This window comes from Colias eurytheme, chromosome 2 (assembly GCF_061535395.1).
Source record: "Colias eurytheme isolate Ceu_HAF_F1 chromosome 2, ilColEury1 Martin Lab GWU primary, whole genome shotgun sequence".
NCBI classification, from domain to species: domain Eukaryota; kingdom Metazoa; phylum Arthropoda; class Insecta; order Lepidoptera; family Pieridae; genus Colias; species Colias eurytheme.
In genome coordinates, this window is record NC_142981.1 from 3,230,926 (window position 1) to 3,254,329 (window position 23,404).

The 23,404-nt window shown below is 36.8% G+C and overlaps 1 protein-coding gene across 6 annotated transcripts; it reads right to left on the reverse strand.

Moving 5' to 3' along the window:
- Positions 1–287: 287 nt before the first annotated feature.
- LOC149910151 (uncharacterized) lies at positions 288–20,457 on the reverse strand. 6 transcript variants are annotated; one of them, XM_090110798.1, is made up of 17 exons: positions 20,310–20,457; positions 17,870–17,978; positions 17,314–17,585; positions 16,467–16,541; positions 15,902–16,021; positions 15,275–15,400; positions 14,647–14,749; positions 14,064–14,225; positions 12,818–12,987; positions 12,075–12,161; positions 11,531–11,593; positions 8,483–8,620; positions 6,464–6,596; positions 5,499–5,694; positions 4,883–5,029; positions 2,255–2,399; positions 290–1,570 (listed from the first exon to the last, which is right to left on the reverse strand). In XM_090110798.1, exons 1-17 carry the CDS (start codon positions 20,367–20,369, stop codon positions 1,406–1,408), a joined length of 2,271 nt encoding a protein of 756 aa, XP_089966924.1. In that variant the 5' UTR covers positions 20,370–20,457; the 3' UTR covers positions 290–1,405. The 6 variants fall into 6 exon arrangements, with proteins under 6 accessions (XP_089966900.1, XP_089966924.1, XP_089966907.1 ...); XM_090110774.1 differs by lacking the exons at positions 8,483–8,620; positions 20,310–20,457 and adding an exon at positions 20,104–20,269 and having other exon boundaries at positions 288–1,570; XM_090110781.1 differs by lacking the exon at positions 8,483–8,620 and having other exon boundaries at positions 291–1,570; positions 17,467–17,585.
- Between the last annotated feature and the right edge of the window lie 2,947 nt (positions 20,458–23,404).

The following is a 23,404-nucleotide window of genomic DNA, read 5'->3' on the forward strand; positions in this document are numbered from 1 at the left end:
CTTGTAAATAATACCTGATGGTTGTTTACCACTCGGGTGCCATCTAGCGGCACAGTGTAAACGTTAATATCCCACTCTCACCGCGCGGTCTTTTTAAAAATATTAAAATCAATTAAAATTTATGAAAAAATTGAAAAATTAGTATTATTATTATAACTATCACAAAAGCAAACTTTATACCGAAAAAAGGTATTTTCTTTTCGTTTTTGTGCATAACTAACTGGAAAATAATAGTATAAACTTTAGGACAAAGAACGAAAATTTTTTTGTTGAGTCGTGTAATAGCTATTAAAATCTGCAATTAACTGCTTAATAGTCTGATAAATAGCACTATAGATCTGCTATGAAATAAAATCATATAATATATTACTCTTTATGAACTTGAGATATAATAAAAAAAACACCATATTGACTAATTTGTCAATATGGTATTTTTATTTCCCAATCTGTATTCTATATTTTGACTTTATGTGCATAAATTTAATGTGAATTGATTTCTACTGGTCTTAACAAGCTGTTATTTCTATTTAAAATTGCATGAAGACAAACAATCATATTCTTAGTGATTATTTTCTTCCTGAAATATGTGATAATAATTTTCAATTGACTAACTGAAGCATTGAAGTTCAAGTTGTAACCTTTTACCTCAATATACCATGATTTATCCCTTATGAAGAATCAGGACACACAACCTATAATCACGCGCCTTGCAGCACACAGAAATGTGCGTCGATAATATCTAGGCGCAAACACACAAACACAAAACATAGCTGCCATAAATTCCACTTATTTTTTCTAGATAACTATTATATGCCCTCTTCACAATGGGCAGCGTTGGGCGAGTAGAGGCAATCACGATAGTGTAGCCTAAATGTCTATGATCGGCTTTTATTGTAGATGTTTCATAATCGCCGTAATGAGGCAAACAACCATCATTTGTTGGGCCAACACTCGATTGTGTGGGCCCATTACATTCATCACTAAAACTGTCACTTAGTGCCATTGAGATATACATATAGAGACGACACTGCCTACATCACTTATGTTCCGCTCAACATACGCCATATGGCGTAACTGCACCCTCATTTTTTATTTGTTTTAAAGTGAAACGCATCAAATATGCCTTCGTGTGTGTTACGATATTGCACAAATAATACGAAAAAGTGCAAAGGAATAACTTTCATCGGTAAGTACCTAACCAGATAATAATTTTTAAAACTTAGTTAGAGCAAAAAAATGGCGCACAGATTTTGTTTGTGCTGTCTCCTCCATACGTAGTAATATTATCTCAATGCTTAGTGCACTTTTTATTCACTGTCGCAGTCACTTGATGCACTTTTTAATATTCGCAATCACTTGCACTTTTTTCACTGTCATAAACTCCCTACTGGGAGTCAGGCGAGTCCTAACTATCCACATGATCGGGCTCCATCTTTGGCCCGGGTCGGATCATCACCAGCTTCTCATCATCATTGCCTGAATGTATGGTCTCTATTGTGAGCATCATTTTCTCATCACAGCTGTCATCACCGGAGTCTGAATAGACTGATTGTGTTGATGTCGCTACCTCCTGGAATTTGTAGAACAGAATTTCAGTCAGTCGTTCAAGAAAAATAGTTAAAATTGAAGTAGGAATATGTAGTAAAATTAAACTAAGTTCATGGATCTTTGAAAAAAATAACTTGACCAATGATTTAAGCTTAAAGTTAAAAGATAACAATGCGTGTTTTCTGCATAGAGTAGTTAGCTACAGATCCTATGTGCGATCAACAATATATGACTACAGAATTGGGAGATACTACTACGGGTCAAATCATATTAACATATTGTGAAAGTTAATTTCAACATAAAGAAGTACCTAAGTATTCATTTTTAAATAATTAATAATCTGGACACATAAATTTGTCAAGATGAGGCCTACCTCATCATTAACACTAGAAATTCAGCAGCGATGGCATCCAATATTACTCAGAATTCAGAAATACAAAGATTTGAAATTGCAAAACACTGCAAATTATTAAGTCCCTAAGAAATACAGGCATTGAAATAACTATCTAGATAATTGATCTAGATCAATACTATAGATGAATGAATACTAGATAGATGCACAAGTGCACCGCCCTCTCCTTTGCTGGTTGTCGTATAAAAAAAAATAAACACAAAAAATATACCGACCGAATTGATACTCCTTTTTTTAAGTCGGTTAAAAATTAATTGGCTACTTTAGAAATCAAAATATCTATAATCAACTTACCGTAATCCTGTTCTTAGTGTGTATCCGCACATGTTTAGCAAGATGGTCTGAACGCATGAACCGCTTACTGCACTCGGGACATTCGAACCGTTTCTCGCCTGTGTGCGTGCGTCTATGTCGCTGTAACTCGTCGGAACGGGTGAATCTGAAATAATATTAATAGTTGTTTATAGTTCCATAGCAAGTGTAATTTCAAAAAAATCTGTAATTTATTCGGGTTTTCATGTCGCCGAAAATAATAAAATTTTTCTATTCTTAATTTTTTTTAATGGTGTAAATTTAAATCTAGTCTGTAACGTTTTACTAACTTTGGAAATGCAAAAAAAGGTAAGGAAAGATGGATGTTTGTTATACAAAATTATTACTAAATGCATGTTGATGAGATTTGTAGTTTCAACTGCCATATATTTTGTTCGGAAGCTTTTATAAGGATTACGTTATAGTTATAGTTGCTGTTGCTGATGATATTTGCTTGTGTTGACCGTAAATAGGCAATGATGAAACTGAGCTAATAATAATAGGTTCCACCGTCAAATAAAAGCTTCTTTGATTAAAGGTTCTCCTGTACATTCTGTATAAATCAAAGAGGACTCACTGCTTGCCGCAGAACAGCCAGTTGCAGAGGAAGGGCCTCTCCCCGGAGTGCCAGCGGAGGTGAGCCCGCAGGTGGGAGTCTATGTCAGTAATATATTTCATGCTTACCGCTTGCCGCAGAACAGCCAGTTGCAGAGGAAGGGCCTCTCCCCGGAGTGCCAGCGGAGGTGAGCCCGCAGGTGGGAGTCTATGTCAGTAATATATTTCATGCTTACCGCTTGCCGCAGAACAGCCAGTTGCAGAGGAAGGGCCTCTCCCCGGAGTGCCAGCGGAGGTGAGCCCGCAGGTGGGAGTCTATGTCAGTAATATATTTCATGCTTACCGCTTGCCGCAGAACAGCCAGTTGCAGAGGAAGGGCCTCTCCCCGGAGTGCCAGCGGAGGTGAGCCCGCAGGTGGGAGTCTATGTCAGTAATATATTTCATGCTTACCGCTTGCCGCAGAACAGCCAGTTGCAGAGGAAGGGCCTCTCCCCGGAGTGCCAGCGGAGGTGAGCCCGCAGGTGGGAGTCTATGTCAGTAATATATTTCATGCTTACCGCTTGCCGCAGAACAGCCAGTTGCAGAGGAAGGGCCTCTCCCCGGAGTGCCAGCGGAGGTGAGCCCGCAGGTGGGAGTCTATGTCAGTAATATATTTCATGCTTACCGCTTGCCGCAGAACAGCCAGTTGCAGAGGAAGGGCCTCTCCCCGGAGTGCCAGCGGAGGTGAGCCCGCAGGTGGGAGTCTATGTCAGTAATATATTTCATGCTTACCGCTTGCCGCAGAACAGCCAGTTGCAGAGGAAGGGCCTCTCCCCGGAGTGCCAGCGGAGGTGAGCCCGCAGGTGGGAGTCTATGTCAGTAATATATTTCATGCTTACCGCTTGCCGCAGAACAGCCAGTTGCAGAGGAAGGGCCTCTCCCCGGAGTGCCAGCGGAGGTGAGCCCGCAGGTGGGAGTCTATGTCAGTAATATATTTCATGCTTACCGCTTGCCGCAGAACAGCCAGTTGCAGAGGAAGGGCCTCTCCCCGGAGTGCCAGCGGAGGTGAGCCCGCAGGTGGGAGTCTATGTCAGTAATATATTTCATGCTTACCGCTTGCCGCAGAACAGCCAGTTGCAGAGGAAGGGCCTCTCCCCGGAGTGCCAGCGGAGGTGAGCCCGCAGGTGGGAGTCTATGTCAGTAATATATTTCATGCTTACCGCTTGCCGCAGAACAGCCAGTTGCAGAGGAAGGGCCTCTCCCCGGAGTGCCAGCGGAGGTGAGCCCGCAGGTGGGAGTCTATGTCAGTAATATATTTCATGCTTACCGCTTGCCGCAGAACAGCCAGTTGCAGAGGAAGGGCCTCTCCCCGGAGTGCCAGCGGAGGTGAGCCCGCAGGTGGGAGTCTATGTCAGTAATATATTTCATGCTTACCGCTTGCCGCAGAACAGCCAGTTGCAGAGGAAGGGCCTCTCCCCGGAGTGCCAGCGGAGGTGAGCCCGCAGGTGGGAGTCTATGTCAGTAATATATTTCATGCTTACCGCTTGCCGCAGAACAGCCAGTTGCAGAGGAAGGGCCTCTCCCCGGAGTGCCAGCGGAGGTGAGCCCGCAGGTGGGAGTCTATGTCAGTAATATATTTCATGCTTACCGCTTGCCGCAGAACAGCCAGTTGCAGAGGAAGGGCCTCTCCCCGGAGTGCCAGCGGAGGTGAGCCCGCAGGTGGGAGTCTATGTCAGTAATATATTTCATGCTTACCGCTTGCCGCAGAACAGCCAGTTGCAGAGGAAGGGCCTCTCCCCGGAGTGCCAGCGGAGGTGAGCCCGCAGGTGGGAGTCTATGTCAGTAATATATTTCATGCTTACCGCTTGCCGCAGAACAGCCAGTTGCAGAGGAAGGGCCTCTCCCCGGAGTGCCAGCGGAGGTGAGCCCGCAGGTGGGAGTCTATGTCAGTAATATATTTCATGCTTACCGCTTGCCGCAGAACAGCCAGTTGCAGAGGAAGGGCCTCTCCCCGGAGTGCCAGCGGAGGTGAGCCCGCAGGTGGGAGTCTATGTCAGTAATATATTTCATGCTTACCGCTTGCCGCAGAACAGCCAGTTGCAGAGGAAGGGCCTCTCCCCGGAGTGCCAGCGGAGGTGAGCCCGCAGGTGGGAGGTCTTGCCGTACACCTTGTTGCAGCCCGGGATGTGGCACACGTGCTGCTTCTTGCGGTCCACTAGCCGGCTGGAATTGATGTCATTTATTAATATCTTATGTATGCAGTATTGAAAACTGTTAAAAAATGTATGCATACACAACTTTTTTTTCAAAAACGAACATTTGAGTTGAACTCCGCGATTTGAGGCGAATGATGAATGAATCATTGAATGTTCATGAAAGACTGCCGTGCGCAAGCTGTCGTTTTAACAGAGAATTGAGCTTTCCCACGCAAAAGTGCGCATTTCCCCGCGTTCATCTGAGCTAAGCCTGATAGAATGCCTTTTTCTATACGAATTAAAAGTGTATGATGTTAGTAGTAACAAGTTTCTCGTCCTTTTACTGCGGGAAAGGGAACGAAACCTCGCAAAGCGTACGTTAGCAATTGTGTACGTGTGTGCAAGAGACGATCATCTTGTCTAAATTGTTTTATATTTATGTATTGTTTCCAAATAAACGATATTTATTTATATTTAATTACTTTAATCATACTCACTTCTCCCCTTGATCACAGTTGGGGCACGTACAGGCCACTCGTTTGACCAACCGCTTGCCCCCATTCGGGCTCATGGCCCGCTGCTTGCTCGCTTCACATTCACTGGGGGTCGTCCCTTGGCCCCCGTTGTTCCCGGAACTCACTGTTACGACTTGCCACTTGCCCGGCTCGTTCGGGTCTTGTTGAATTTGTTGGCCTGGAAATGATAATTATATATGCTACAGTCAAAACTCTGAACCAGTCAATATCCTTATTGACGGTTATTAAGGTTATTGACTAAGGGCGTCGGTTAATATCCTTATTGACTGATTTTGTCTGACAAAATTCAGTACGTTGGTTAAAACCTATATTGACTGAATGATAAAGGATAAGAAAAAGTGTGCCCAACAGACGTTTTTATCTAATTTATATGAACACTTTTTCTGCCTGTATCATGGGTTAGCTTTAGTACTTGAATATACATCAATAGGCATCCAGGAAAATAATTAGTTTAAGATTATTGGTGTCATATAGAATTTTATAGATACAATTTTAGGAGATAGACGATGAAGGATGATTCCTTGTTATTTCTTTTAGACCATGTTCGAAAATTTTTGAAACCATAAGTATAAAAAATGGTTTATCTCGATTTCCAGTAAAACTAGAAAGTCCTATGGAATAAAGTTTAATAGCAAAATAGTAGGTAATAAAAAGATCTACAACTTTTGCCTTTATTTTCTTCATTTTTTACCATACTAGCTTACCGCCCGCGGCTACGCCCGCTTGGTCTAAAACCTAATAAATTATATACTAAAACCTTCCTCTTAAATCACTCTATCTATTAAGAAAACGGCATCAAAATCCGTTGCGTAGATTTAAAGATTTAAGCATACAAAGGGACAAGACAGAGAAACCGACTTTGTTTTATACAATGTAGTGATTTGAAGGGCTCGGTCTATGAATTATTTGAGAACAACAACTCTCACCAATGGTGACCTGCTGCTGCTGCTGCTGCGGCTGCTGCTGCGGTATCTGCGCGAGCTGCACGGCGCCGGGCAGCCCCACCGCCGGCACCAGCTGCACCGCGCCGCCCAGACCGCCCACGCCCAGCGTTGGCATCTGCATCGGACATTTTTACGTGATAACGTTTTTAAAATCGTTTTAGTCGGGTGACATGTTCAGAAACTTGTGTCACACCAAAACCTCACGAGCACAGACATAGATAGACTACGCAAGTACCGCGATCTGTATGAAAACCAAGCGTGTCATATTTTTTGTACTGACCTTGACGCGTTATGACGTCACGAGCGCTTTTTAGTGATGGTAATTTCATTTTACGCTAAATCGATTAGGACGCCACTCGCGCGGCGATTCTAGTATCGTCCTATCCCATCGAAGTAAATCGAAAGAAATCAGATCAAACTAGATCTATGTCTAAGAGGTAATTAAATAAATGAATCGTAATCGATTACTAAATCGATTCAAGACAGAAAAATGACAATTACCATAGACAAAGGAATGATAAAATAAATTTATAAACCTTTTAATATTCTAACAAGTAAACTAATGTGTTTTAGCTTTTTCTTACATATGCCCATTGAGTTACCGTGTACTACGTACTAGAGAGGCCATCGAAAGAAAGTAATGAAACTGTCAATCAATCAATCTTTATGTCCCGTTGCATCAATCCATTTTTCTTTTATGTTCGAGTTACTTGGAAAACTGAAAAAACAAACATAGTCTAAGCAATAAGGAGTTTTGACAAAAAAAATCTATGCCTTTTTTTCTGAAAAATTGCTCCTTCAAATTATCATTTTTCTGTTCGATTATAAAATCGATTAGAATCGAGAACTGTTGCATCAAATGAACATCACTAACCACAAAATTGGACAGAAAAATGAGAACAGAAAAATGAGAAGACGCTATTCATTGCTTGTTATCATACGACTCGATCTTTACCGTGCCAAGTAAAAGCCGCAATGTATTCCGAATCATTTCGTATGATTTGGTATCCGTGTTTGTCACGATCGTTTTCCACAGATATTCTTTATTTGATTTTAAAATAAATAGTGCATATTCTGATTAGAAAATTACTTACCGGTGGAAGGAAACATCTCTGCTAACTCGGCCACTCACAGCTGTGGAGTTTCTACAGTTTATAACGGCGTAATTCGGCATTTTACTTTATTCAGCTTCACGTCTTTCCTTGGCGAACTGCAAGCGCGGACTGAGTGTAGGCCAGCGTCAAGTAAGTTTCATAATCTTAGTTTGGACACGGGAAGTACATACTCTCGCTTAGTCTATCTTGATACATGTCTGTGCTCACGAGCGCGATCGCAGATATAACGAGAGAGAGACGGACCGATCGCCCGTCTCATCTCGAGCGCTGCCACCAGACGTTATCACGTAAACTTCTCGATCGTAAACCCACTTTACAAACAACCAATTTTTTTTATTTAACCGACATCCAAAAAGGGGGATGTTCTATTTAGCATCTGTATCGAGGAAATTTTGATTTTTTAACCTATATACGTATAGTAGGAGGCTCTATATACGTCTGTATGAATTTCTTGTTTGTTCATTTATATTTTTAGCCAATTACTATCAGCTCTATATTTTAAACAAACGTTTACAGCTTGCGCCGTGTATTTTGTAGAAGACATGGAAAAAAATATATTGGAGGATAAAATGAAGTATTTAGGAGAAATAAATATTAAACCATAAAATACAATGTGCGTGTATATTTTTAAATCCATACGATTAAAGAGTGAGTTCAAAACAATGAATGAAGTCCAATTTTCGAGCACCAATAATAATTAATGTGTATCTAGAAGACAATTAGCACTGCTCAACCCTACAAGAGTAAAACGTACTTCAACTCTAGAAAAACCCACACAAGACTGTGAATCTTTAAAACGACCCACTTAAGTAGATCACACCTGGATCTATTCTCCTAGATCTACTTCCCTAAGTAGATCTAGATTCACCTAGATCTCCCACAATACCTGTACGACGTTACTCCTCACATTATTGCACGCGGGTATCACGGTCACTTGCTGTCCATTTGGCGTAGTTGTGATTATTGTTTGAGTCGGTTGTTGTTGTATACCGCTCGAGTCAGCTTGCATTTGGTTCGCAACCGCCTTCATCCGAGCAGCGTTAAGGGGCAGTTTGTGTTAGATTTTATACAATAATATATAGCAAGTGTTTAATATTAGATGATATAATAAGCTTATAAGAATATAGTGAAATAGTAAAAGTGAAAATGCTATTTAGGGTATAAATATATACGTCACTTTTTTCTACCCAAACCTTTCCCTAACCCCGGAAAAATACATTTTACTATAATAAAATAGCTTATAGTATATTCTATATACATAAAATAATGTGACAAATAATTCTGTGCCTCCAGTGAATAAGGGAGTAAGACGAGTTATTCCCTTTGGTTTTTATTGCACCATTGGATTCAGCTCGTCAAAATACACAACATATCAAAAGGTCATATCTCTAGCTGCGTCCTAACCCATTTTTTCGAATGACCCAAACGGTATAAGTAGGGTGTGATTAACGGTATAAGTTACCTTATCCATCATTTTAGGCAATCGCAAAGGAACTATTCGTCTCGAGTCAAAAGTACCCACGAACACAAAGACGTATGTGTAGTTATACTTTTTGAATAAAGACTTAATTCATTTTGTTCCATCAGTCCTAACACTATTTTAGTATAAACGCATTTGTGTCATTTTTCTAACATGAGCATAAAGGAACAACTCTTTTAGTGTCATTGGTTCAAGTGACGACATGAGACAGTTTGGCATTAATGCCGTGTTGCTATTGGTCTATTAATTGAATACTGCACGGAAACAACACACCATACCTATTCCTTATTATTATTAAATCGTTTTTTTCAATAAATCTCCAACAACAAATCTTTATATTTTTTAAAAAAGGTATTTATCAGTTAACTTGGGATACTAATATATTTCTATGGAAATTAACTATTTTTTGCAATAGATATTAAAAATACAGTTAACACATTAAGTGCATTTAATGATATCTCTTTGTTTATATAAATACAGAACGATAATTGAATCATCTAAAAAAAGCCAACAAAAATGTTAAACTTATATTTTCTTCTTAAATAATTGGGTAAGTTTTAAAAAAAAACTCGCTTTTAATTTTTTTTTTAAATTATCTAACTACAATAATCAAGACAATAATATTATAGTCGCATAAAAAAAAGTATTTATAACCAGGCTTGACAATAATTATGAATATTGTTTTCTCCGCATATAGCGTTTTAGCCACTGTGCTTTGGTAATTTGCCTTTTTTATAGGAAAAAAATCCGCAATATCGATACTTCTTTGGTCCTGCATTTTCGTAAACATTTTATGGATACTCTGGTACCACATATTTTGAAAAAATTGGGCTATTGTCACGTAGAGTCTCTTCAAAGTGCGTGCCACAAGTCGTATTTGCATCGAAGGCAAAGCAGTCAAATCTGTGCTTAATTTTGCATAAAATCTTTGCGGCTCATTGTATTTTCTTTATTTATCTACATTATATTGATATTATATGATATAGACATTGTTAAAATTCTATATCATGCCGTAAAAAATCGCCACTGACCACCTATAACTTTTCCTGTATTAACTGAACATACAGGAATATGGTTTTCGGTCTTCTCTTATCTCTTTATAGTGCTTGTATCCTCAATGTATACCACCATGACATTGTGGCGTTGCCACTTTTATTATCTATATTTTACGAAACGGAACGCACTTGATCTAATTTTAAATTGATTCGACGATTAATTTTCACTAGGACAATAGTTAATACGCAAAACGCAATACGCAGTTGATACGTATTTAATACCAATACTCAATGATTGTCTCCTGCTAACCTGTACAGACTAGGCTCATTGTGGTGACTGGTGAAACATTGTATAGCATTAACAACATAGTACTGTATTATTGAAAGATCGATTAAACGTTTATTTTACAATCTACGACTTTCATTATACATGGGTAACGAAACCCCATAACATATTCGGTTTTACTCCGGACAACATCTTCAGCCACCCAATCCCCTTGCTTGAAGTCCAAATCCAGCGGAGGACAATAATCGTCATTTACTAAAATTGAAGGTTTTTCGTCCTAGTATAAAAGTTGTCTGGATCCCATTTTATACACAATCTATAGTATAATACTATAGATATCATGTGAAACGTGACTTGGAAAAAAATTATTCAAATAAATCACAAAATAAAAATTTGAAACAATCTTAAAAGTTACGAAAAGCCCAATTATACGTCAAAATGACGCACAACATCCTCTTTACAACCAAATGGCGGAATTTACCTGGATGAGCCAACTATGTACTGCTAGGTCTCGACGGCTAATAAGTTGGTTCTGGATTTTGCAGCGATTCGATGGTAAATGTAGAAGAGTTCATACGTCAAATTTACGTAGATTGGACTTCTAGGGTTAAATGAATAAATACCTAAATGTTGCTTTGTTTTTATTATCTAATAACGAAAAAAAACCCGTTGATTTCATTCGTTTTTCAAGCTACGTGCATAGTTTTTCCACTAAAATGCCTCAATTGAGTCATAAAGTACACAAATTTCAAGCATAATAAGTCACATCATTTCTATAAAACCAAAACTGGCAATAATATAAGTCGTGTTGTGCGATTATGAACATAGTGCATAAGGGCATAAGTCGTTATATTGCAAAGAGTAAAAAAAAAATTATGTGAATACATTGAGTTATTCCATGAAGTACTCGTTCATAAGGCCACAACTACAAAAAAACACGAAAAAAGTATATTTATGGGGTTGTTACAATATGTGTTCATATGTAAAAATATAGTCTAACATCATATCTTACACATACAAGCTTAAAATTTTGAATTACTAAAGATTTAGTATTGATATACAGTTTTTTGTCTCTCCTGAAAAGTGCTGTTTTTGAGTTATTCCCTTATTCACTGGAGGCACAGAATTAATCTGTGGCCTTATACCCATAAAGCACAATACCAAATAGATTACCTGTAGAGTTATAGTGCCCGGCGTTTGTGAAGCGCTGACTGCGTTTTGTGCCCCTCCATTTTGCTGCACCAAACCAAGCTCAATGTATACAAAACCAAGCGGTTACCAAATTTAAACTAACCAGAGATAACCCAAGAGATAAATATAATAGAAATCTTTTTTCTTTGTTTAAAGTGGATGCAAGGAACAGATAGATAAAAGAATCAAGAATAGAGTACATAGATTTTCTGAGAATACTTATTCTCGTATAATAGAGATTTTATGATTTAATAAATAATGCTTTATATATAAATTTAACTACTCAATGAAAAAATTATCATTATACAGAAGTGGTTTAAATAGATCTTTAATTCTTTTGTCTGTATTTGAAATAAAACTAGCTTTTTTTCCAAAAATAACCCCAATAGCAGTTTCAAATGTATAGAGAAAAATAAATACATTGAAAATAGTGCAAGAAATTCCCTACTATTATATATACTGGCAATATTTACATCAATATAATATACTATTTCAAATACAATAGAAAAATCAATGGAATATTTACCTGTACGTTCCCAAGGGAAGAGATCTGTATCTGCTGAATTTGCCCATTTGGTGTCAACACGTTTGCGACTTGCGGTTGAGCTTGCATCTGGAAATTTCGAGAAAAGTATAAATTTCAAGAATTGAAGACTAAATCGCTCTAGATACGTTTTACTAGAATGATATAGAGAAGCTAATTTTGTCACTTTGAAACTACACAAAAATTTACTTCCCTGAAATCCATCTGATTCATTTGTTTATTCAAGTTCCATAAATTATTATATTATCAAATTATCTACCCTACAAGCTACTAAAATGAAGAACTATTTACTGAAACAGTTTTTACTTGGTTTTTACAAACATGCATTGAATACTGAACCACCGACTAATTCAATTGATACTCATTTATATAATTATAAGTTGCTTAGTAAGGAAGCATTTAAGATCAAAAAACTAACATTTACTTCCACATAGCAGAAGTAATTTTATTATTATGTACTACAGAAAATGTACCCTATAAGTTATGACAGTAAAACAATTTTTTAAAGCTAGTTATAATTCTTATGTTAGTAAATCGCTTTGCTTTATTCTTAGAAACTCCTTCGCCCGTAGACTTTTGAAGTGAAACTTCTTTACGCGCGTTGAGACTAAAATTTCAAGGTCGCGTCATGGCAATACCGTCATGAAGTAGGGCGACGATTTTGTTATCTTTGAATGTTGCCAAAGAAGTTTCACTTGTGACACGTGTGCTCGGCAGACACGCACCTGCTGCAGCTGCGGGATGATCTGCAGGTGCGGCGCGTGCACGGGCACGTGCACGGTCTGGTACACGGTGTGCCCGTTGGCCATGCTCACGGGCACCTGCACGGGCACCTGCACCGGCACCATGCCGCCCACGCCGCCGCCGATACCGCCGCGCACGGCTACACCGCCGCCTGGTGGACATTTATTAGTTTTGTGATGAGAAATTAATGTAAAAAAGGACAAAAAAATTGAATTTAAATCGTTAAACATGGAACTAAAACATATTATATTAATTATGAGTTTAAAAGCACCGGAGATACTTTAAATTATTTTAAGATCAATTAATTTATTCAATTATATAGGACCACCTCCAAAAACTTTAAAATTCCGGTAAGAAATTAGTTCTCATCAAAACATTTTCATCAACAAGGCTAAAAATAGAATGAAAACTGAAAGTAACATAATACAATGAGAAACAGCAAAAGCGTTTATAGGAAATAAAATGTAATTTTAATGAACATGAAATATGGATAGAAATAAAAACATCGATTACGACAGTGCATGTACGACGATGAGTGCCCGAAATGAAATGAAAACACCAAGCAAAGAAACATTGACCACAGGAGTAAGCTGGAGGATTCTTGTTATATTTGGGTTTGAGGTACTTGAATATTTTAAATGTAGAAATTAAGAATGTAATTGATCAAATGAAACCGATTTAATTCTATTGTTGTAATTCTTTTGTTATTTATTTATATTTCAATCACCTCAGACCCGCAGAGTTTAAGGATATTAGGTTTTTATTTTAATATTATATTAGCAGTTCTTCACACTGCTAAATATCCAGAATATAAGTTTTCCATGTAATTATTTATTTTATTTGTCACATTGTGATTATACATAACATTTCATAAAGACTAACAATATGGCCTAAAGAAAAATGCATATTACGCAAGTAAATTATGTTTTTGGGACGACTTATTTATGTTATTCCAATTACAGACAAGTCCCATCCTTTAAACATCAGAACAAAATAACAAATGAATCGTATTACCGTTCAAATAAATTCCTGAACCAATCGTTAATACCTTTTTTCAATTATTTGAGTAACATTTGCGTATTTTATCAAAAACTCAATCAATCAATGAATACCTAAAACAATCATTAAATAATTATTTTGAGTAAAATTTGCGCATTAATGCAGAACAAATTTAATTAATCTATCCAATAAAATTTGCGAACTCCGAACCAATTATTGAATCAGTACCTTGCTCGCCCGGCGACTTTGGCTCCTTACTCTTGTCTTGTACCATCTGTACCGACGGTATCGCGATATTCGTGCCCGGTATCACCATGGTATTACCCTGGTTTATACCGCTCAAGGGTATGGTAATGTTAGTACCGGGTATAGTGATGGTTGCCTGTTGCTCTGCCGAAACATTCATTAGTGAGATAGACCTGCTTGTGCTGGTTAAATGGGGTAGCGGTGAAACTCATCGAAACTGACGATTTTATATATATATATGTTAAACATATAATGATTTGTTGTACAAAAGAAGAAACAAATAAATCTATACAATTTTTATGACAAAATTTCATTACAATAATTGCGCAAAAGATGGTTTGCAATACAGCTATCTCTATCATTCATCCAGGTAGGAAAGAAAATCTCAGGTGTCCCTTTTTTTCGTTAATTTTAAGGTAATTTAAAATCGTCAGTTTTTATGATACTCGTTATACATGAAGGTATGTTACGGATTACGATAGCAAAGCAAATAAACGAAGCGTTAAAAAGATGACAGATCAGTGTTACAAGCGCAAGAATAGAGCGGTTATTGCCTATAACTTACCTGTGGGCAAATGCATGACATTTTGTAGGAAGCCAGCTGGCAATACCGGCGTTCTGACTAGCTGCCCGTTCACAAGGCTCACTTGGCCCATGGATTGAAAGTTCTGAAACATATAATTGTACATTTTAATGCATAATGTACAATATGAAAAGTTTATTTCAATTGTTTAGATGCAGACTTCAGAATGTTGGTAGCAATTTTGTCAATATTAGAAAAGTATTTTGTAACTCTTGCCAATTTTTAAGGTATTCACACACTTAATTGTGGGACGACTTCCCACAAGGTGGAAAGATGAATTGGCCCTAGTGGCAGGGAGCCGCTAGATGCAGGCCACCGGTGACAGGTCGTGGTGGAAATCCTAGAGGTATTTGTTCAGCAGTGGACATCCCATGGCTAAAACGACGACACAATTGTTTCATCTATACTAATATTATAAAGCTGAAGAGTTTGTTTGTTTGAACGCGCTAATCTCAGGAACTACTAGTCCGATTTGAAAAATTCCTTCGGTGTTACATAGCCCATTCATCGAAGATCTTCTATATATCATCACGCTAAGACCAACAGGAGCGGAGCCAAGCGGGTGAAACCGCAAAGCGATAGTTGTTATATAAACAATAAATTATTATACCTGCGCATGCTGTGCCGGTATGAACAGCGCCTCTTGCCCGTCCACAGTGACGGCTTGCATGGGAGCCACGCCCCCCACCCCACCCACGCCCCCCACTAGGCAGCCCCCGTACACGCTGCCTTGTTGCTGTATTAAAAATATGTATACTTGTGATATATTAAAAATTAGAGTAATCATTATTTTGTTGGATAAAAACGAAACCGCCTTCAAATGGACAAAAATTTAAATGAGATCAACCGGAAGTCACTAGGTCTAAAATAAAAAAAGAATAATAAAATCGGTTCACCCAGTAAACATTTCTTGGTGTTATAATTGTGTCCGGAGATAGGAGGCTTGATAGTGATTTATACTGCTTTGTTCTGTAGTAGAACTTCTTATTATTTGACTGTGCTAGCGCAAAATACAGCACAACTATGCCAAAAATAATTTCTGTTTTAAATTACTAGATTATATAAAAAAAATAAAAATATAATCATGCCATATGCTCAATTCAATGTTAATATTATAATAAAGAATAACAACTCTTCTTGAATATAAACTAATTTATTACCTAATGAATCACAGCCTGTTTACAACTTTAATCACATTTTAGAATACATTTTAATTTAAAATTCAAAACATCCATACCTGCAGTAATTGTGGATGTATTTGTAACAGCGGTTGCGATGTATTTTGGTAAGTTGTTCCATCGGAACTCGTGACGACTCCACCGCCCAGTAATGATTGTAACTGTTGCATGGATATCACCTGAAAATTATACATTTTTATTTTAATAGATGCTGGGTTTCTGGCGTTCCTTTTTGGTACATATTATTAAATTGTGTTTGACGAATCTTATACTTTCTTTAGGATCATCAGTAGATGTTTTATTGATTTAGTTATGCACTTAAAAACCGCTATTAACATCTAGAATCTAGATATCAAACCCATGATTTCTGTGAAGATTACAGTGACATTCTACATCTAAGGTATCTATAAAGCACATATAAGACAGATTGCTAATTAATATCCTATTCCAATCTTCAATTTCGAATAATTGATCAACACAATATACACAGCAAAAAATTGTCAACATTTTCTATATACTCAAGTCAAAAAACTACCAACAAAAAGTGCCATTTCCTTTCATGTTTTCCTGGAATTTTAAAATACGGCATAAAATGTCAAAATCCAAAAAAACACTGAAACAAACCTGAGGTTGTTGAACCTGGATGCCATTAGGCACTGTGCTTGCTGCATTCACTATGGCTGCCGACAGTTCGTTGCCCTGAAATGTGCAGTTTTTTGTTAATTACAGACACTATTGTCACATTGTGGCAAACCAACAATGACACGGATCTCCTAAAGGCTAAAAACGATGAAAACTATTACCCTCCCAACCGTAAAGCTACCAACATTAGTGTATAGTTATTTCACCGAACTATATACAATTTTTTATACCGAATCCTGAAAAATACATTTATAAAAGTCACAATTTATATACAAATGCTAGAAGTATTTGTCCATGTGCAAGCACTTCATACTTACCAAAGTCCTGGGTGTCCAAACATCAAAACATGCAAAACGAATGCATGCTGTACTTACCTGCATACTAGTTTGTTAAAAGCCCATGGCAACTCGAGCACAGCTCAGAGTGCAAGAGCTAAATATTAGTTAATTGCGGATTATGCGTGTGATGTTATACTAAACATTGTTATCTTCATGGCAGGAAAGATTTAAAGATTATGATTACTACTTATGGGACTATATTGTCTACTGTCCTGTCTGTTTTTCTAAGTAATGAAATAGTTCGCAAAGCATTTGAGAAGTCTTTTCTACAGTACCCTGTTAAAACTGACCTTCTATTTGAATACCTGAATAATATAAAGCAATTGCAATTTAAATCCTTAACCAGAATCATATAGTACAAGTACAATGGACTAACAAAACAAAATGAAAAATAAATTAAATGTATAATGCCAACTCAGTCATGAATAATTCATGCCATGAAGATAATCATGTTCCATAATGATGTCTATCTATTGCCCTGCCTAACTCACCGACAGCCCTTGCGCTCTGAGCTGTTGCACAACAGCCGTGCTGATGACTCTCAGTTGCGGCTGTTGTTGCTGTTGCTGCAGATAGTGTTGCTGCATCGCAGCGAGCGTGACAGTTTCGCCTTGCACTTGTTGTTGTACGAGCTGTGCTTGGACCTGTTGTTGTTGCTGCACTTGCTGCTGCTGCTGTTGCTGTTGTTGCTGCTGTTGTTGTTGCTGTTGTTGCTGCTGCTGTTGTTGTTGTTGTTGCTGCGCTTGTTGCTGCTGCTGTGGGCCTGTAATTTTGAAATGAATATTTAATGTTATGAAGAGTGAAATTAATGTACAGCATTTTAGTGATACTTTCTCACTAATTAAAAGTTATATTTTCTAATAGCTTTAGCTATGTATTATGTATCCTACTAATATGACAAAACTAAGGATGTAAAAACATAGGTGTCTAACACAAAAGCAAAGTGCAACAATTTGAGCAATTAAAAATTAACTTTTATAGCATAACATAGAATTACATAAATAAGTGAGCACTGAGCAATACCAAATATAATACAAAAATACTGACTATAGTGTTGCTGTTCCTTATCCTGCTGGTCGGGCCCCATGTTGGCGGGGCCGAGCCGGCTGCACGTCGCCGCGAGGAGCGCTAGAGGCGATTGGCCGCCGTTACTTTCCTATAAATATCATTTACTTTTAAATAGACGACTCACATCAAATAATTAAAGTAGACTTACTCGGGTACAAATACAAATACAATCTGTTAACAACTGGCCTTGATTCTATAGAACTTTTACCATACTAACCGGTAGTTAAACAAAAAATAACTCACTCGACAAAATTAATATTTTTCCAAAATTGGTCATATAATATAATGATAAAGTAGTGATGAAAAGACCTGGAGATGTGTAAGTATGATCTCCGACTTGCAAATAAAAATCCAGTTGATTAAAACTAATGTTTCTCAATTTCAGAATGTGCAAACAACTTAGAAGCCTATATTCACAATAAGGATTTTTGTGTTCGTCTACAAAGACATATCTATTTAAGTACTTGGAAATTTGTTATGGTCCACCGATCTACAAAACAAGTTAAAACTTAACCAAATCAAATTGACAAGCATTTCCAAAACATTTGAAAATTTTGGTATCAATAAATACTATAATAAGGATGAAATATTTTATCAAATAGGTATAATTATTAAGACATCAATGATAACAAGTGAATGTGATATAAACAATACTATTGTAGTATGAACTGTTCTTAGCGGACTTAAGATTCATTGTGTTTTTGAAGATTGTTTATAATTGATATCAGATTGTCTATGAAAGATTATTGATAGCATTATAATAAAAAGGAATTGAGATGTTGGACTAAACTAAACTCACTCAAACAAATATTATAGAATTCAATCATCTGCAGCATTGATAAAATAATGTGATCTCTTTGTCATGCTGGTAGCATTTGTCTTATCTTAGTAGTTAGTATCAAGTTTAATAGAATTTACAACTGTTAGATTGAAATATAGATATTTTTGTACCTATTTAGACATAAAAGAATATAGAATGTTGTGATTTTTTTTTTGAAAATTCTCTCTTCTCAAACCTTTCTCCCGAACATTATATAAAAAAAAATAGAAAGTATTGGTTAGAAATTAATTTCAATACATCTATTAGTGCTAAATTATTGGGAACTTAAGAGCTTAATTTAATTTTTTTTGTTCTTGGATCAGAATCAGAAAGGGCGCGAAAATACGTAACTTCATAGATAAGTAATATGTACCTTTAAAATGTAGTTTCCTTTTTTGCACATTTTTTAAAGAAAGTAGGTATGTGTGTACATAAAATACCACAATTACAGCTGCTTGTGCACGTATAAACGTAACTTGGAGTACTATACAGGAGGACAATGTAAGTTATAACAAAGAATAACAACTTGAAATATGTATGTATTAATAAAATGTGACATTACCACACTGTACGCTAACATGGTCCTTCACTTTAACTTTTAACAAAAAGGGAATATGAACATGGGAATACACAATGATTATCTTAAAAATAAAAATTTTATAAATATTAAATGTTTTGACTTTTGGTTTAGCAATTCTGTTATTTTTGAAAAATTGAATTCTCAAATCTGACATTCCATAAATAAAAATGTAGGAATTAGGGATGTGTAGCTGATCATAATTGAACGAATGAAATGTTGCTTCGAATTTTACGATTTATTCATTTCAATTGCAATCGAATAACAAAGACATTAACAATTTGATGTATATGTGCATCATTGTACAAAGGTGATTTATTAATTACTTGCTAAATTAGCCATAATCAGTAAAAATTGTGTTTTGTATGACAGCATTATATTGGATGGACATTATATTGCATACAGTGTATCGAGGAGGCACTAGTAAACATGTCATCAAACTTTCTGTAAACAGTCAGGAAAGTATTTGTAACAACTATGTAGTTACAGTCGACACGCCTTTTCCTAACAAGTGCCGGGAGCCGGGAGTCGTCGCATTCAAGGCCGCCGCCGCCCTTTGATCCACCCACCTTAGATCGCGTGACTTTGATTTTTACGCACTTATAACTAGGTTAGAAACGAGAATCATAATTAAAATATGGCATTTAAAATTTAGACTACGGTTTTATGGATTTAAATTAATCGAAATCATGAACCTTGAAATGCTTCTGTATAATATAATTTCAATGTACAATTTATATCTATTTTGGGGTATAATATGTATCTTTGGAAGTTTGGTCATCATTGGTGCAATTTACATTACAATGACAAAGTTACCACGAGGACTATGCTGACAGTATTTCGGCAAGGGAGTCGCACACAAAGCGGTCACAACCTCCTGCGTGTGGCCTGGCGAGACCCACACGGCCGGGGCTGCACTCGCCCCGCCCTCCCCCTGCACTGAACGACATACGAGACCGCTGCCCGCTAGCGTCCAATGTGTTACACAATAACACTGAATCCTTTCACTTTTAAATATTTACCTTTATGATTTTATCCTCACTAATGTATTCTACCTCCACTTTAATAGGCTCAGAAGACATTATCTACTTTCAACTTAAAAACATTTAAATTTCTTTGTTCACTTATGAAACGCACCATTCTCACGACCGGCCGCCAAGCTGCGGCGAGCAAACTAGTGACGAACGACAACGATCGGCGTCGGTTGTATTCGGAGAACCGCCTCCTATCGCGTTCATAATTTCCAAGTTTTAACTTTGTTTATACAACTATGAAACCGAGTTAAGTGGTTACAAACCTGCATTTAGACTTTAAACTTTATATAGTAACTCTATATTTATTTGAAAAGACTCCACATTTTTTTAATAATGCTTGAATCACTAAAAACTGTGTAAAGGCCATTATCGCTATCTCGTTCTATTAGAGACAGGTCTTGATTATTGGTAGGCAGCAGCTGCGCCTCTCTTCTCCTCCCCGTCGCGGGTGCGGTGCCGCCGCCGCCCGATAATAATAATTGAAAGTAGGAAGGACGTAATAATGGGTGTATAACCTCGCGCCCGCGGCCTCCTTGGGCGGGCAAAAAATGCACACATGTCATGTTTTTGGTGCGCGGGTTGCATTATTTAGCGTGGCATTGTCCTTAATCAAATAGAATTCCAGTCATAAATCTGATAATAACACTTGTACTTATCGCAGAGTACACTATAAACAATTCTTTGATTCAATTAATTTTGTATGTTATTTGGAATTAATAAAGTAATCGATCTGATTAAAATGATAGATTTTATTTAAAAATTCAAAAAAGAGTTAACATGTAGAGCCATTTCAGTTAATTTTTAAATTGAATAAACATAAAAAGACCAAATATCTTACAAAAATATTAAAAATCATTGAAATGTATATTTTTCTTTCCTATGTTATAAAATAATTACTAACCAATGTAGGTATCATTATTGGATTTCACCATTTTAGACAGTAATATTTAGTAGTTCAAGCAGCCTTAAAATGAAAGTGAAAGTCGTTCCACGTTTTGTCAAGCGTCTGTTGCTGTAGCCCCAAGTCCATTATGCACGAATGAGCAGCCGCCCCGTGAGAGCATGTATCCCGGGCTTAATTATCACACATATCGTTGAATGAATTTCAACTCTACGTCTTAGAGATAAAGCTCAGTATTTGATCTACATAAAAAGTGGATCACGTATTTCTGAGGAAAATAAATGTATGCGTCGCAGCATGTAAAAAGGAACCTTAGAGGTAATATACACAGTTTATTTTAGAATGCACTTGGAGTTGATTTTACGCCGTTATTGACAAATGATTAACTCTATTATGGGTGTACCTTGGCGTGGCATGCGGTAGTCGAGTGACGTGATACTGTTTGCGTATACTTAATTAATAGACGAACAGTAGTGATGAAATCATCGCATTGTTTTGCACAGTTCACACCCAAACGATGTTCTGAACCAAGCTCTACATTTTGATCGTTTGTGCAAAATATATTTTGGTAATAGGTTAGATTGACATGAATGGAGAACGCATGAATCATAATGCCATTTCTTATTTACTCACATCACCATACAATAGAGGATTCATATAATTTCTATAGATATAGTAGGTACGTAGGGACCTACCTAATGGTAAAATTAGCCATCTAGGTACCATCTCAGGTAGGTACCTATACTTCCTCATATTTTCGACTAATAAAATTAAACTTCAACGTCTTTTTTAGTTTTTTTAACCACGCCCTATTTTATAAATTTACTCATTCAATAATAATTTAATTCTTAAACGATTTTCTCCATAAACATAGGTAGGTACCTATAGAGTCCTTATGCAATTCGAGTAATGATTCAGTCTTACGATGACATTTAATGATAATGCACTACGTGTATCACATAACCCTCAATACAAGTCGTAATCAAATTAATCATTTCCCGCCAAGGTGGTCATGTTCGAGTTCTACGTAGACGCCGTGTGTGCAAAGTGAATGTAGATTTAAAAACAAAATAACGTGTTGAAACTTGAAAGTAATCATTATAAATGCATAGCAATGGCCTTTCGATTGCTGCGACAGACAACTAGAAGAAAATATTAAAGGATAATTAGGTATAAGGAAAATACCGAGCTCATCTATAGCCTCCTAATTAAAAAAACTGTTTGCCAGTTTTTAACAGTCAATATGGACATGCATGTTTTGGTTTCAGTTTATAAAACATACCTACTTTCTTAGATACCTATAATAAAGTTGTTATTCGGGCTCTTTAATGAAACCGGTTCCATTTCCTTCTGGCTAATTGATGCTTTCGTTCAAATTTTCATCCGTAGGTATACCTATATTCCAATCAATAGTTGGTAGAGATTTTTTTTTTATATCAGATAGCTTTAAAAAAAATAGCTACTTAAATTCGTGATAGGTACCTACATCCCTAAAGTAAAAATATAGATAGGAAGATTCTTCACTGTGAAGTATATTTTGTCGAAATACTTCAATTAATTGATGCAAATTTTACACTATGAACTTCAAACATACATTATTGTATACAGTGAAGATGCGTATCGTATAATACAACAATAAGGTACAAACTAAAATAGGCGTAACATAGTAAGAGGGGGGAGGGTTGTCCTAGGCAGTGCTGTCCTTCAGCCTCACCATAGTTAGCCCACCCTCCACATTTTGGAAGTCTACTGTTTATTTGTAAGTAAAACTTAATGGGTATATTGGAGTTGGCTTTATACGCTACTACTGCATGTCTTTAGGTATACCTATTCCGATCAGTATTTTAAAACGTTTCCTTAAAAATCAATTTCATCTAATCCTAATTAAGAAAATATTTAAAATTTTGCCAAGAGATATAGAAAAGTGACTTTCTCGATATAAAATTAAGTTTAAAGGAAGTCTTTTTTCTTGATCTTTCTCTTTTAATATAATTTTGTGCTTGGTTTCATCTAAATATCATCATATGCTTCTTTTGGACACGATTGCCCAACTGTATTTGGAGTTTAAGTAGAGTTACTCTTCTAGGGGTTTAGTGCAATATAGGATAAGGTTTCGCTTGAAGCAGGAAGGTAACCTGACCTGCTGGTTACAGCTGAGACGATCGGAAGCGGAAGAGTGCGT